At 45.9% G+C, this 13,273-nt stretch overlaps 1 protein-coding gene across 3 annotated transcripts in view; it reads right to left on the bottom strand.

Moving 5' to 3' along the window:
• The window catches only part of Dpp6 (dipeptidyl peptidase like 6), a 906,096-nt gene that overhangs the window by 645,951 nt on the left and 246,872 nt on the right, over positions 1-13,273 (bottom strand). Inside the window, 1 exon segment of one of the 3 annotated variants that reach the window (NM_022850.2) lies at positions 11,846-12,267. The exons of the other annotated variants lie outside the window; for them this stretch is intronic. Coding sequence (NP_074041.2) covers positions 11,846-12,070 — 225 coding nt within the window. The 5' untranslated portion in view covers positions 12,071-12,267. 3 annotated transcript variants of the gene reach the window in all.

A 13,273-nucleotide genomic window follows, 5' to 3' on the forward strand; every position in this document is an offset into this window, starting at 1 on the left:
CACAAGGGAGGCCTTGTCTCCACCTTCCTGCAGGGAGTGTAGATATGCAAGCATCCAATCCAAGGTAGACTGCACTCAACTCTATCTGCAGTTAGGACCCCTGCCCTACACATTTTGGTGTCTCGAAGCCCTGACATCGCCTGAGGGGCAGGTGTCCAAGTTCTTTTGCTGAGGACACAGCTACGTCAGCTCCATCCTACAAGACTGCTCTGATTACATTATCATAGAAGTGGGTGCTGTGCACAGCCAGAGAACCCCAGGCAATTTCAGAGAGATTATAAAACCCAGGACACTTTTTTTTCCTGGCAGAATCATTGCATTTGGGCGGGAATTTGAGTTTTCATCTAGTGGTGCAAGATTCAAAATACTCAAATTTGATTTCTTACCTGTCAGATAAAGATGTGATCATAGGGAGAAAAACTGTGGGTCTGTTTTCTTTCTTTCCTTCCTTCCTTTCCTCCCTCTCTTCCTTTCTGTCTTTCCTTACTTTATGTCTTTCTTCATTTTAATTATATTGAAGTAGGTAATGCAGAGTTCTGACCTTCTGTTTGTATAGAAATTGCTATCCCCGTTGGGATGTTTAGCCATTACTTCTATTCTCTGTTAATAACAACAACAACAAAATTGGCAAAGTGGATGAAGAATATTTTAACTTGTCAATTTTATTAAAACAATATAGGGCTTTATAAATGCTAAATGCTGATCCTACAAAACACATTTTGCTATTATCTCTTTCTAAGATTCAAAAAATTAATTGTCTATGTGTATGTATACATGAGTGCTGTTCCCATGGCGGCCAGAAGAGGGCATCTGAGTCCCCTACAGTTGGAGCTACAGGCAGTTATGAGGCAGCTAATTTGGGCAGCACTTCTCATACCTGCTGGGCTGTCTCTTTAGTCTCCACTCTCCAGTCTCTAGTTTAGCTGCTGTCTTCGTGATAACCACTTGCCCATCTCTTAGACTGAGCTGTCAGAAAGAACCATTGTTTATCCCAACAATCTGAAAATCAAAAGAATTCCCTTGCAGACACTGAGGAGAATCTACAGAAAAAGTTCAAAAATGCTGTTTTGGAATGCTTCCAATGTTAACATGGTTACCATGGTAACATGCTAACAGTGTAACTAACACACCAGTGGAACTAGCCTGGGTGAGACTGGGGATTGAATCCCCAACATTATATTTCAAGAGGAAACCATAATCGACAACGACAGCAACAACATCCTGGCAAATAAGGGATGGGACCACAGGTATCTCAGGTGTGGAGCCATTACTCAGTCATTTCATAGACTAATCCCTTGAGAAATCACAGGGATTGTGTGTGCCTGACAAGAGAGCCCATCATCCTTATACCCAGTTCAGCCAAGATTCTGACCAAGGACAATGGAAATGAAAAGAGGCACAAGAAATTTTATTGCATAATGCATCAGAAATCAAGAAACCCTGTAGCAAGGGAAGATCGAATGGTAGCAGGAATGGGAGTCCCGGGTATAATTCTAACCAGGGAGGATGGACTGGGTTCTTGAGAAACCGATCTTAGAGAACATTTAAACTGAGCCCGTGGTAGCAGGCAGGTGGATAAAGGTGTGTGTTGGCGGGGAGGGGAGCAGAAATCTGCAGTAGGATCAGGACTCAAGGAAGCAGGCTGTGGGAATGGACTTGGGATAGGTAAAGACATGTCCTGAGTGAGAAAACTTCCCCTATTTAAGTATGATCATGCGTCTTGGGTATCAGGCAGGGGACACTGATACCAAGGGGCCTGGCAGTGACAGTCAAGCATCCTGGGACTCTGGGATGAAGCCCTTCAGCAGCACAGAAGCTCAGAGTGTGAGACGCTGATTTCCCTGATACAGTGCAATGCATGGAAGCTCTGAGGCAGTGGGTTAGAGCGGTCACGGGGAGGAGACTTCACCTCAAGATTCTGCTGAGCAGATTCCTGTACCAAGCTGATGGGCACCAGAAAAACAAGGTCATGAAGATACGAGGAGAAATAATGTGGGTGATTTTGCATTCAGGAAGTCCAGCTGCCCAACACAGAAGCCACAGGCCCTGCTGTACCAGCAGCTCGGTTTCTATAGAAACAGTGCCCTGCCTTCCCCAGCATCCCCTCCTTTAATAGACAGCTAACACTGAGGAAGAGCTGGGCTTGAATTTCCTATCCTTTCGGAAGTAAGGAAGAGATGCCACGTACGCCCTTTCCACATGCGTAGCAGACATTAAACATCGTCAGGCACGGCAGTAGCAGGGGAGAAGAGGATGGCATTGAAGGGAAATGTTTAGAAGAAGCTCATAACCTTCACCTCCTTAGCTGAAAACAGCCTTGGTCCAAACCCATCTATCTTGGAGGAAAGGTATGCTAAGTGCTTGGACAAGGTAATTGAATTTTTCTATACTAGAACCTTCAACCCGTAGGGCCTGTCCGAGGCCCTCGGTTGTGCTGACTACACAGCCTCCACTCAAGACTCTTGGAGGCTACATTCCTAAATGAGTTCTCACAGACATTTAGGAGACTGTCATGCACTCCTGGCCACCTAAGACTCGGCCCGACCCCTGTCATCCACCAGCTCCCCACACACTCTACATGGGCTCTTGCCTTCAGGGAGCTACAGTATTTGTGTTCCTCCCCTGCCACTGAACAAAACGCTCTCCCCTGAGAAAGGAGCTGACGTGGCCAGCATGCTCAGCTCTGCTGCCTTCCTGTGGACAGTTTCCAAGTCGGTTTATCAGAGAACTGCAAAGCTTGTGAGATAAAGGAAGGGAGGTACTTGCCTTCAAAACTCAGAAAGGGAATCAGAGAAATGGATCAATAGTTAAGAGCATTGGCTGCTGCTCTAGAGGACCAGAGTTCAATGCCCAGCACCACGTGGTGGCTCACAAGTGTTTGTAACTCAGTACCAGGGGATCTATGCCTTTTCTGACCTCCTCCAATACTAGGTAAGCATATGCTATGCATGCATACATGTGGGCAAACACCCATACACAAAATTTTTAAATTTTTAGAGAGAATTCTGTGAATCCATCATTCCATCATGACTGAGCCCACCAGGGCCCAGAAATGAAGGAAGACATTCATCCTCTGCCGCGGCCTGCTCAGGCTCGCTAGACTGTGATGAGGCTATGAACATGCTGCCCAGAATAGGTGCAGGTCCTATCTGAGCAGCATTGGCTGCAACGCCACTGCCTTCCAGAAAGACAGACAGGGAGGGAGGCACAGTAAACCAGACATTGGTTTCTCGAAGCTTCTGTCAGAGGTGCTGTGCTTTGTTTCATGGCCATGGTTTCAGGCAGCTGGAGCAACGCCTCCTCCCATCCCATTTTTACCTCACCTTCCAATCTCTCCCCTTAGCAAGGGTCTCTGACTCTAAGTGCTTGCCACACTCCCCTCCTCCATTTCTGCCCTCCTGCTCCGTGTCTGTTCCATCACAGATCATGTCTATAATATAGAGCATCCATATGTGGGACAGGAACTGAAGTCAGATGAATATATTCTGTATCTTGTGCTGAATGACTATAGAGATACATATATTGTTTATATAAGAGAGGAGACACAAGGTTACATGAATATGTTGTGAGTAACAGAATCGGGAGGCCGCCGCTGCTTGAAAGCTAATGTTCTTGTTCCATTTGCTCTGTCTATTAACTGTCTCACGATGACGAAGAGTAAGAGACAGAAAAAAAAATCACTTCCTCAATTCTTAGTTTGGACAGGAACCTATTCTCTTTATTCCACTTTTAAAAAAATAAGCATTATATTAAAACTGACTCAATCTTATCAAAGCAAGTGCTGATGCTCACATGAAATCTAACTGTTACAGAAGATTAAAATTGATTTTTACAGTGACTCTGATGATCATCAAAAACATTAGGTATCATTTGAAGTAAATAAATCTCTGTGTGTGCATGAGTATGTGTGTGCATGTGTGCGTGTACGTACGTGTGTGTGTGTGTGTGTGTGTGTGTGTGTGTGTGTGTGTGTGTGTGTGTACCTGCAGAAGCCATCAGAGGACATCTGATCCCTTAGAGAAGGAGTTACGGTGGCTGTGAGCTCCTCAGGAAAAGCAACAAATGCTCTTAACCACTGAGCCATCTCTTCAGTCCCATGTCTAAGTCACTGACATAATTAAGTTAATTTCCCAACTTAAGAACATGACATACACAGAAAAGAAAGGTGAGCAGAGGAGCCCAGCAATCTATAAGATTCGTCTGCTGTCATTGACCTGATTGCATTCGTAGTCCAGTCATCTGTAAAACTAGAGCTATCAATTAAAAAAAAAGTCCACCCAAAATAAGTTTAGAGCTGGACCACTTAAAGCTGTTTCTGGGAAAGGGCGCGTGTGTTTACATCGCTGTGAAATCAAATCAATAAGCTTGAAATGGAAGAAAACCGTGACACTGCATGCAGGTCCCACCGTGCCCTTAACATTCAATTTATTAACCAGAGTTTAATTTTAAAGGGATCACAGGATTATTATTTTATAGGCAACACTGCATGAGAGGATCGATATCACACACTGAGGGGAGCACTTCTCCTGCACTTGATTAATGAATTATTATCGTCGGAGTAATTAAAAGGAGCAGGGTCGGGTACAATCAGCATGTACATCTCACTCAGCAGCTCCTGCCAGTTGCTCACAAAAATGAAACTCATTCATCAATCGGGCTGCAAAAGATAAAAAGCTTTGAGTAAGAAATTAAAAAGTTCTACTTTACAGAAGGAAAAAAGGACCCCCAGGGCCAACACCTAGGAGCCACCCTTCCCACCTGGTGATATATATGTATCAAAGAAAGTTCATCTCACGTGGAAAAATGAGCCAACACCATAGACACAAACTTAATATCCCGAAGTTCTAATACTCCAGGTCTTCTTAACCTATAGGTAATATAAATGTGCTGGCAGCAATTAGAGAACATTAGCCTGCCATGTAAATTTGGCTTCATACCCACCTCAAAGTCTCTCACTGCCAACAGCTCATGTCCCCCGGGAAGAGATCACTTTCCTGCTTCACAAACACATCTTTTTTATTCTTCCAGCTTTAGAGAGCAAAAGCTTGTTAACCTGTCAGAATCTGTTTGCTGTGGTTCACGGTTAACAGCTGACCCACCCAGTAACAAGTCACGGCAGCCTGTTCTTGTTAATGTTGTTGATGTGGACTGCAAAGGTTGAGTCCCTGTCCTGTGTTGCTCCCATCTCAGGCGACCGTGCAGGTAGACCTTGCAGGTGACACGGGACGGAGTGGTGCTGCCTGCGCCTTGAAGGGGCAGAGCAAAGGGGAGGCATCTTTGAGCCTGTGTTTGGCTTCTCCTCACTCTACATCTTTGTGCAGGGCAATGTGCTAGTTTTCCACAGCTCTTCAGCTTCCTGCTTGGGCCTTACACTTTTTACAGTACAGTGTGAATTCTCCCTCCTTCCTTCCCTCATTCCCTAATTCTCTGAGCTCCCCTTGGAGGGAAGAATTTTGTATGTCCTTGCTATGCACATAGCATAACTCCAACCAATTTTTATTGAAAGAATTTATAGTGAAGCTAAGTGACCATTTGCTTTACCTGAGCACTGGTGTTTCCAGTGTTAAATACATTCTACAGTAAAATTTTAAATAAAATTTAGATTTTTAAAATATATTTAATAAAATATTATGTCCAGCACTGAGATATGAGATGGTGTGACAGGAAGATAAGGGGGGCTTCATAGCTCACCCAATGAAAATTGTATTACAAGAAAGAAACCTGGACACGGGGAATGTGGCTTTTGTGAGCTTATGCCGTTTCAATTGGAATTAGTGACTTATTCATGCAGATATTCTGTTATAATCTCCAAAGCTGTTGACATGTCTTAAGAGAGCTTAGTAGAGCAATCAGTTATTCCACAGCCCTTGCAACTCTAGAATTACCCACTTCAAAAATAAAGGCAGATTATCTTCAGAGAAGTGCATCCTGGGTAACACAGCTGTCTGCATAATCTCTGGTGAGAGCCACAGGACACGCCATGTCCCCTTTGCATGAAGAAAGCATGGAAGGGGAGAAATAGACAGCAGACATCCAAACTTTAAAGGGCAGGAGAATAGAAGGATTTACCAAAGGACTAAGAGCGAGATCAGAAAGGGATCAAAAGAGGAGGGCAGGAAGAGATAGGGAGATGGAGGGAGGGAGAGGCCATGGAGGGGGTAGGAACAGAAGAGAAGGAGGGAGAAGAGGAAGGAGGGGGGGTTCACACAGTGCTGTGAAAAGCACAAGGCCCAAAGCTTTGAGAAGCAGAGTGGTTGTCCTCTAGAACAGAAGTTAGGATGGCACCAAAACAAAAGAAAAGTCATGTGACTGCACTGACATCTCATCATGAGGTGGACAGCACGCCTATGTCATCCTGTGTGCAGGCCATGTCATAGCCACACTCAGAATGTGAATCTCCACCCAAGTCAGATGAGGCAAAGACTGCTGCGGACAGGAACAGGAACTAGTATCAAGACCCATGTATGAGAGTTGTGGGGAAAAGGAGAAAGCATGCCAGGGGAGGGGTGAGACTCTGGACTTCCCCCTTACATTTGGTTGTTTGCAGAAGGTAATAAACTATCCCTGTAGCTACTAGGTCCAGTGAGCACCCCCACAGTACACCTGCCCTGCAGCCCCTACTGATGTCCAGATTAAGGTACACTGCAGCACTGGGTGCCTTCTTGGTCACAGCTCCAAATGACCCCTTCTTCCATGTACCCATTCTGGGAGTAGGTATCCTAGGTATTGCTAATGTCATGATGAGGGGGTCCTGGGAAGGAGAAGACTGAAGGAATGTTTAGTCATTTTTAAAAATCATGTTTGGAGAAACAAAAAAATCACAACACTGGTAAAAAAAATATTCAGAATATATGGACATTTTTGTGGTACCAAGCTGCTTAAGAAGCCAGTCACAAAACTGACAAGTCCCAAGGGCATAAGATATCACACCACTGAAGGATCAGGGCAGAGGAAATATAAGATGGGCTCAGGGCTAAAGAGGACATGCAGGATGGAGAACTTGGCCTGTTGGGCTGACTGACATCATGGGTAGTGGCTGTCATTGAATCTCAGCTTTGACTGGTTTGTGGTTTTAAAATCAGGCTGCCGGCACGTTAACATCATTAGGAAAATCTGAGTCACCAAGAATGAAGGAAGCCTTGCCACTGCAGGAGGACCACAGTGGCAGTGTGTAAGACCCCTAAAGCCATTGCAGAGACCGGAGAGGAACATTCAAGGACAATCCTGACAAACGCTGATATTTTAAAATGAGTCACAGTTAATTCCAACAGCAAGTCACCAAATTTCACTAAAAGCAACTTTCAGCAGCTTTTAAGACTCAACTTATTTTTAACTCTACACAATGATTTTTAAATAAAATTGACTAATGGCTTCTCAAAGGGGGTTTCCAACTAATTGGCTTTGTTTAAATAAGTGTAAAATTGACAAGGAAACTGATTACAAATGAAAGATTCTAGGACAGCCCCACCATCTTAGTTTCTTGTCACTGTGCTGAAACACCTTGACAGTAGCAATCTAAGGGAGAAAAGGTTGCTTTTCAATCACATTTTCAGGGTGCACTTTATTGTGGCAGAGAAGGCACACCAATGGAGTTTGAGATAAACAGTCACATGGCATCCAAGTCAGGCTTCAGACTGCTGAAGGCTGGTCCTCAGTTCACTTTCTCCTTTTTATATATGATCTTAGTCTAGGGAATGGCAATGCTTATGTTGGGTGGGTCTACCCAACTCAACTAATTCAACCAAAATTAAAATAACCCCCCACAGGTATATCCCGTGGCCTCTCTTTCAGGCTATTCCAGATTCCATCAATTTAGTTGTTGTGATTAACCACGATACCATCCAAAGAGGCTGTCTGTGGACCTGCACAGGTTACAGGTCATAAAGGGGCTGTCTGTGGACCTGCACAAGTAATAGGTCATTGATTATAAACAGTGTCATAGTGTATGCAGTTGGGTTATTTCTTTGTTCACCACTAGACCCTTAATGTTAGTGTAGGAGTGTCTGTGCACATTTTATTAGATTTTTATCTGGGCGAGTCTCTACAACTCTCTTAAACTCTGTGGAAGTCACCTGCTCTCAATCATGCAAATAATTTCTTATTTTACTTAATTTTTAAAGAATGTATAAGAGACAGACAGACAGAAAGAAAGACAGACAGGAAAACAGGGGTGCAGCACAGTGCTTCTTTGGAGGTTGGAGAACAGCTTCAGGTGTTACTCCTTTCTTTTCACTTTATTTGAGTCAGTGCCTCTCCTCGTTTGCTATGGCATGCACCAGGATATCCAGCCCACAGGCTTCTGAGGATTCTCCTCACTCTACCACCTATCCCTATATAGGACCACTGAGATTCTAGTCAGGTACTCTACTGTGGTAAACTTCTATATGGGTTCGAGGGATAAGAAGGTCTTTGTCACTATGACCAAATGTATTTAAAATTTAAAATCGTTATTAATAAATGTGAAAATAATTTAAAAAAAGAAGGTCTTTGTCCTTGTGTGGCAAGCTTTTTACGTGTGGAGTCTTTTCTCAGTCTTTATGTTTGTTTGTGAACATGCTTATGTACTATCCAATTTTTTATCTCCCTTCTCCATTTCTGGGTCTAAGGGTAAGATAATGTAAAACCTAATGCATACTAAAGATATGTGACTTACCAGCATCAGATACCTGGGACAGGGAAACTGCAGTTTTTGTTTGTTTGTATGTTTTTGGCAACAGGACACTACCAGTTCAGGTCATCTGGGACAAAGAACACCAATTGAAGAATTTGTCCATCAGGTTGGGCTGTCAGCTATTCTGTGGGGCATTTTCTTGACTAGCAATTGATGTAGGAGGACCCAGTCCAAAGTGATGGTGTGACCCTTTGGCTGTGGCCCTAGGATGTGTAAGATAAAGACTGAGCAAGGCATGAGAAGCAGGAAGTGTTCCTCCTTGGCTTCTGCTTCAGTTACTGCCTCCCAGGTTCCTACCCTGACTTTCCTTAGTAATGGATTATGACCTGAGATTTGTAAACTTAAATAAACCCTTTCTCCCCCAAAGTGGTTTTGTTCAGTGTTTTATCTCAGCAACAGAAAGACAACTAAGACACTACATACTGCAACAGATGTGCCTGACTGGCAGAACACAGATTCAGGATGAGGTCACCAGTCTAGTATTAAGTCTGCTCACTCAGACACAAGCGATGGAGATTTTACTATGAGCTAATGCAGAGAGATTTCAGCACTCTGGACAGCTCCAGAGGGATCCCTGAGCTCCTCAGGGAAAAAGACACACACACATACACACACACACACACACACACACACACACACACACACACACACACACACACACACACACACAGCGTGTTCCTGAGCAAAGCAAAGTGGTCCAAAACAGTCACATATCTGCTTTCTGGTTTTGAGGGGGTGGTGGTATCTAACAGGAGTCATACCTAGCAGTCTTTTTAAACACAAGAACTTTATCAGTTACCTTTAATTGTAAGCAAACTGTAGCCTCTGTTCTTGGAAAAAAGATGGTTTTATTTGTATGTTTGTCTCTTGGTACATGTTTTGCCAGTTTTAAAAAGGGAATTTTTAAAACTGAGGCTACATTTAACTTTATGTTATTAGTTCAACTCTACATCTGAAACTTAATGCTTCCTTGGAAGTAAATACCATGGTGCTTCTCATATAGGAAGTGAGAAGGTTGATGAGAATGTAAGCCAACCTGTTCATCACCTCACATGACTATTTGCGTTGATTTTGTGGTTAGAGCAGCTAAAATCTACTCACGTATCACGACTCCTCCACATGCCAGTTATACTAACTACAAAACTCCCGATGAACACCCCCCTCCATGCTTCTTCATCCCACACAACTGCTACTTTGTAGAAAGGGTATTTGCTTATTATAACCTAATAATGGAAAAACATACACCACAGAACCCTAAACACACTTGGCCAATGCCCGTGTGCATGGATGCACACACATACACATTTCTTGTTTTTGCAGGACACAGAGTGTTGGAACTTGGTGTATCTGAGTTGGAGGAAGGCACCCTTCAGAACTCTCATGGTGGATGTCAAACTCCAATACCCTGCTCTGATGCTGCCCTCAGATGTGCCTGAGAAGCAGTTCTAGCTGTGCATCAGAATGAAAAGAGGGAGCTGCCAGCTCTGCACTAGGATCTTAAAAAACAAACAAACAGACCCAATCCAGATGGGCGGAGACCAGCTGGTGCTCCCTGCACGGTCTGTCCTTTCTGCTAGCGACATCTAGAGCCTGCTTAGCAAAGCAAACTCACTCCAGACCCATAATCCAAAGCTTTTAAGCCAGATTTCAGTGTGTGTGTTTCTTGCCTGAATTGCAACCCAGTTATGTCCACAAGATGCTAAGTAAACAGAACACTCCAGAATTATTTGTTGCTCAATACTACCCTCAAAGAATTCTAGTTCTTTAAATCAGATGTCAATAATTTGTCCCTTTTCCTCAAGACTGGTCCAGGGGAGTGAGGAACATTGGTCTGTGGTATCTTTTTATAGCCAGGGGACTCTGGAAATGACCAGGAAAAAAAATGCATAGTGCATAGCTGTGGGTGGGTCTCACACCAACTCCTGTCCCTTCTGTGGCAGTTCCTATGTCATCATAAAACAACACAAAACCAACAATTAACGGTAGCATGGCCTCCCATGTAAGATGTGGCACTTGAGACCCCAACACTCATGGGAACATTATCGCTCCTGTAGATCTCTTGCGCCAAAACTTAACTAAAGTCTTGCTACATGAGACCCTACATGTCTCATGGTCACACTTCCTGGTCCCTCCAGGGTGACGTGCTGCCCTTCTCTGTAAGAGTGAAGGAGACTAAGAGGTTTGTGCAGTGACCCAGGTGCTACAGAACCACACTGAAAAGGAACCCAGTAACCCCTCAGACGTTGCACAGCTGTCTCTACGGGCTGGTCTCTACAGGCTGCTGCAGCCAAACCAGACCTGCCTGCCTGAGGGCTCAACTGCGAGTTGCCTTTTAAATTCTCCGTCCCTAAAAGCCCTAGTGACACAGACTGCTGGGAGGTATCAGTACAAGACCTTTGACCTATTTCTGTGGCCACCCGTACCCTGAAAGAATCCTTTATTACTAGGTGGATATGCAAATTCAGTCTTTGAAGTCCAGACTTCCAGCCTCAAGAGGAAGAGACCTATCTGAGAACTTCTTAAGGAAGGAGCATGGTCCAGGTAGAGTTGCTGGACCACAGCTTGCCACCCCGATCAGCTTGCGCGGTGAGAGCTGTATTAGGCCTGGGCTCTGAAGCTAGGACTTTTTAAAAAGGGCACCGTAGGTCTAATCCTATGGGTGTAGAGAGAAGGTGTCTGGGGACAGTGAAAAGGGGGCAGAGTGGAGAGGAGAGAAGGGCCACCTCGTTTGGATAGTTGCAGTGACAAGTGGTAGGAAGATAAAAGCAGCCCGAACTAGCTGTTCCCTGAGCCATAAAGCAGGAAAATAAACCTAAAACACAACTCCTAGCATACACACATCTAATTCCCTCCTTGAGAACCACAGCAGGCTGTGGTTACAAACAGACATCCACGCATCTAGCGAATTCCAAGCATAGTCCACATCCCAGCAGGCGCAGCTCCTAAACCCTTCCTGTTCCAGCTACCAACTCCTAGCCACCACCACCACACAGATCTGCTCGGGATCTTGGTGACTGAGCTCAGGAGCCAAGGAGAGAGTCTGAACACGCTTTTGCACAGCAGGAGAGAACGCAAAGAGAGACGCAGGGGACCCCGAGACCCTTAGGACTCGTCAGGCCTGTGCATCCCTCCGATGCTCCCACCCCCGCCACCCACCCACCACGATGCTCTTACGTCCTCCTCGTCACAGTCGCTCCGCGCCTGGTACTGGAACCGGGGCCGGCCACCAGCACCGCCGCGCTCCCGAGGTGCCACCGCCTGCGCCTGCGGCCCGAGGGGCTTCGAGCCGGCGTCCTCCTCCGGCCCCTGGCCACCCAGAAGGTGACTGGCCTCCGGGGGCGCCGGGAAGGAGCGCGAGGTGTTGATCTTGCCGGTGAACCTTTGGTACAGCGAAGCCATGGGCCGCCGCTCTGCGCTAGCTCACTGGTTAGGATGCTTCGGAAAAAAAAAATTTCCTTTCTCTCTGTCTCTCTTTCCTCTCCCCACCCCCTCCAACAGAAAAGGGAGAAGGGGGGAAAAGGAGGCGGTGGAGAAAGAAAAAAGACGAGCCCTGCCGCTCCGCGCCACTCGCGAGTCGAGTCGCCTGGGTGCTGAGCGACTCTGCCTGGCTCAGCTTCTCCGCCCCCTCCCCGGCGGCACGGAAGCCAGGGGTCGGAGTGATCGCTTTCTCTTTCTGCTTTGCTTTTTTTTTTTTTTTAAAGTCCTTGCCACGGCCACGTTCGGCCTTACCAAAGAGATGGAAGAAAGGGAAAACACCAGAAGCACACCAAGGGAGGGGGGATGTCTAGGCCCCATTATTTGGCAACACCTAGATACCAGCTCATCTTCAGGTCCCGCCCTGGCCCCTTGCAGCTCCTCCTCTCCCTTCTCAGCAGGGTACCCAGCTTCCGCTGTGGTGATGGCACCTGGTGAGTTCCAGTCCCAGGAAGCTGGAGGTGGGGGTTCAGAGCTGGGCGAGAGCAGGTACTCCCACCTAGTAATGTTCTCCTGGCTTTGGGTCTTTGGTAAACTTTGACAAAGACCCTGGAGATCCTGGGGTAGGAATGCAGTTGAAGGGCATTGAAGGAGCCATGGAAAAGAAGGGAGGCCTGTAAGGAGTAGGCGCAGGGAAGCATTTGTTCCCGGACCCGCCCTCCTTCCATCACCTAGGATAAAAAAAAATTTTTTTTTCTTTTGATCTTCTGAAGAAGGAAAGGCAAGTCTAGAACAGGCGACAGAACTCCTGGTCAGGCCTAGTTCAAGCTTCAGGAATAACGCCTTTCCAGGGTACTTCTGGCTCCAGCCTGCCTGTCTGTGTGTAAATACAGGGAAATGCTAAAGCGCTTGGAGGTCAACAATCTTTCCAAACCTTGTTCCACCCCATTTTGGCATTGAGACGCAGTGAAAGGGACCCTTTGACACTAAGTGCTGTGCAGCACACAGGGCTTCCAATAACAAACTCATTTTGGTGCATTCGAGCGTGCTCAAGTGCCCCCGTGTGGAGAGATGCGCAAATTGTGTCTGACTGTTAGTCTAGGCCGTGTCTGCCATCTCCCTCTTCTTGCTTCCTGATTCCTCCCTGTAGGCTTCTGGAACCCATGTTTTTCTTGGGCTTCTGGCCAC

The sequence above is a fragment of the Rattus norvegicus genome, chromosome 4 (assembly GCF_021556685.1).
Source record: "Rattus norvegicus strain SHRSP/BbbUtx chromosome 4, alternate assembly SHRSP_T2T, whole genome shotgun sequence".
Classification (NCBI taxonomy): Eukaryota; Metazoa; Chordata; class Mammalia; order Rodentia; family Muridae; genus Rattus; species Rattus norvegicus.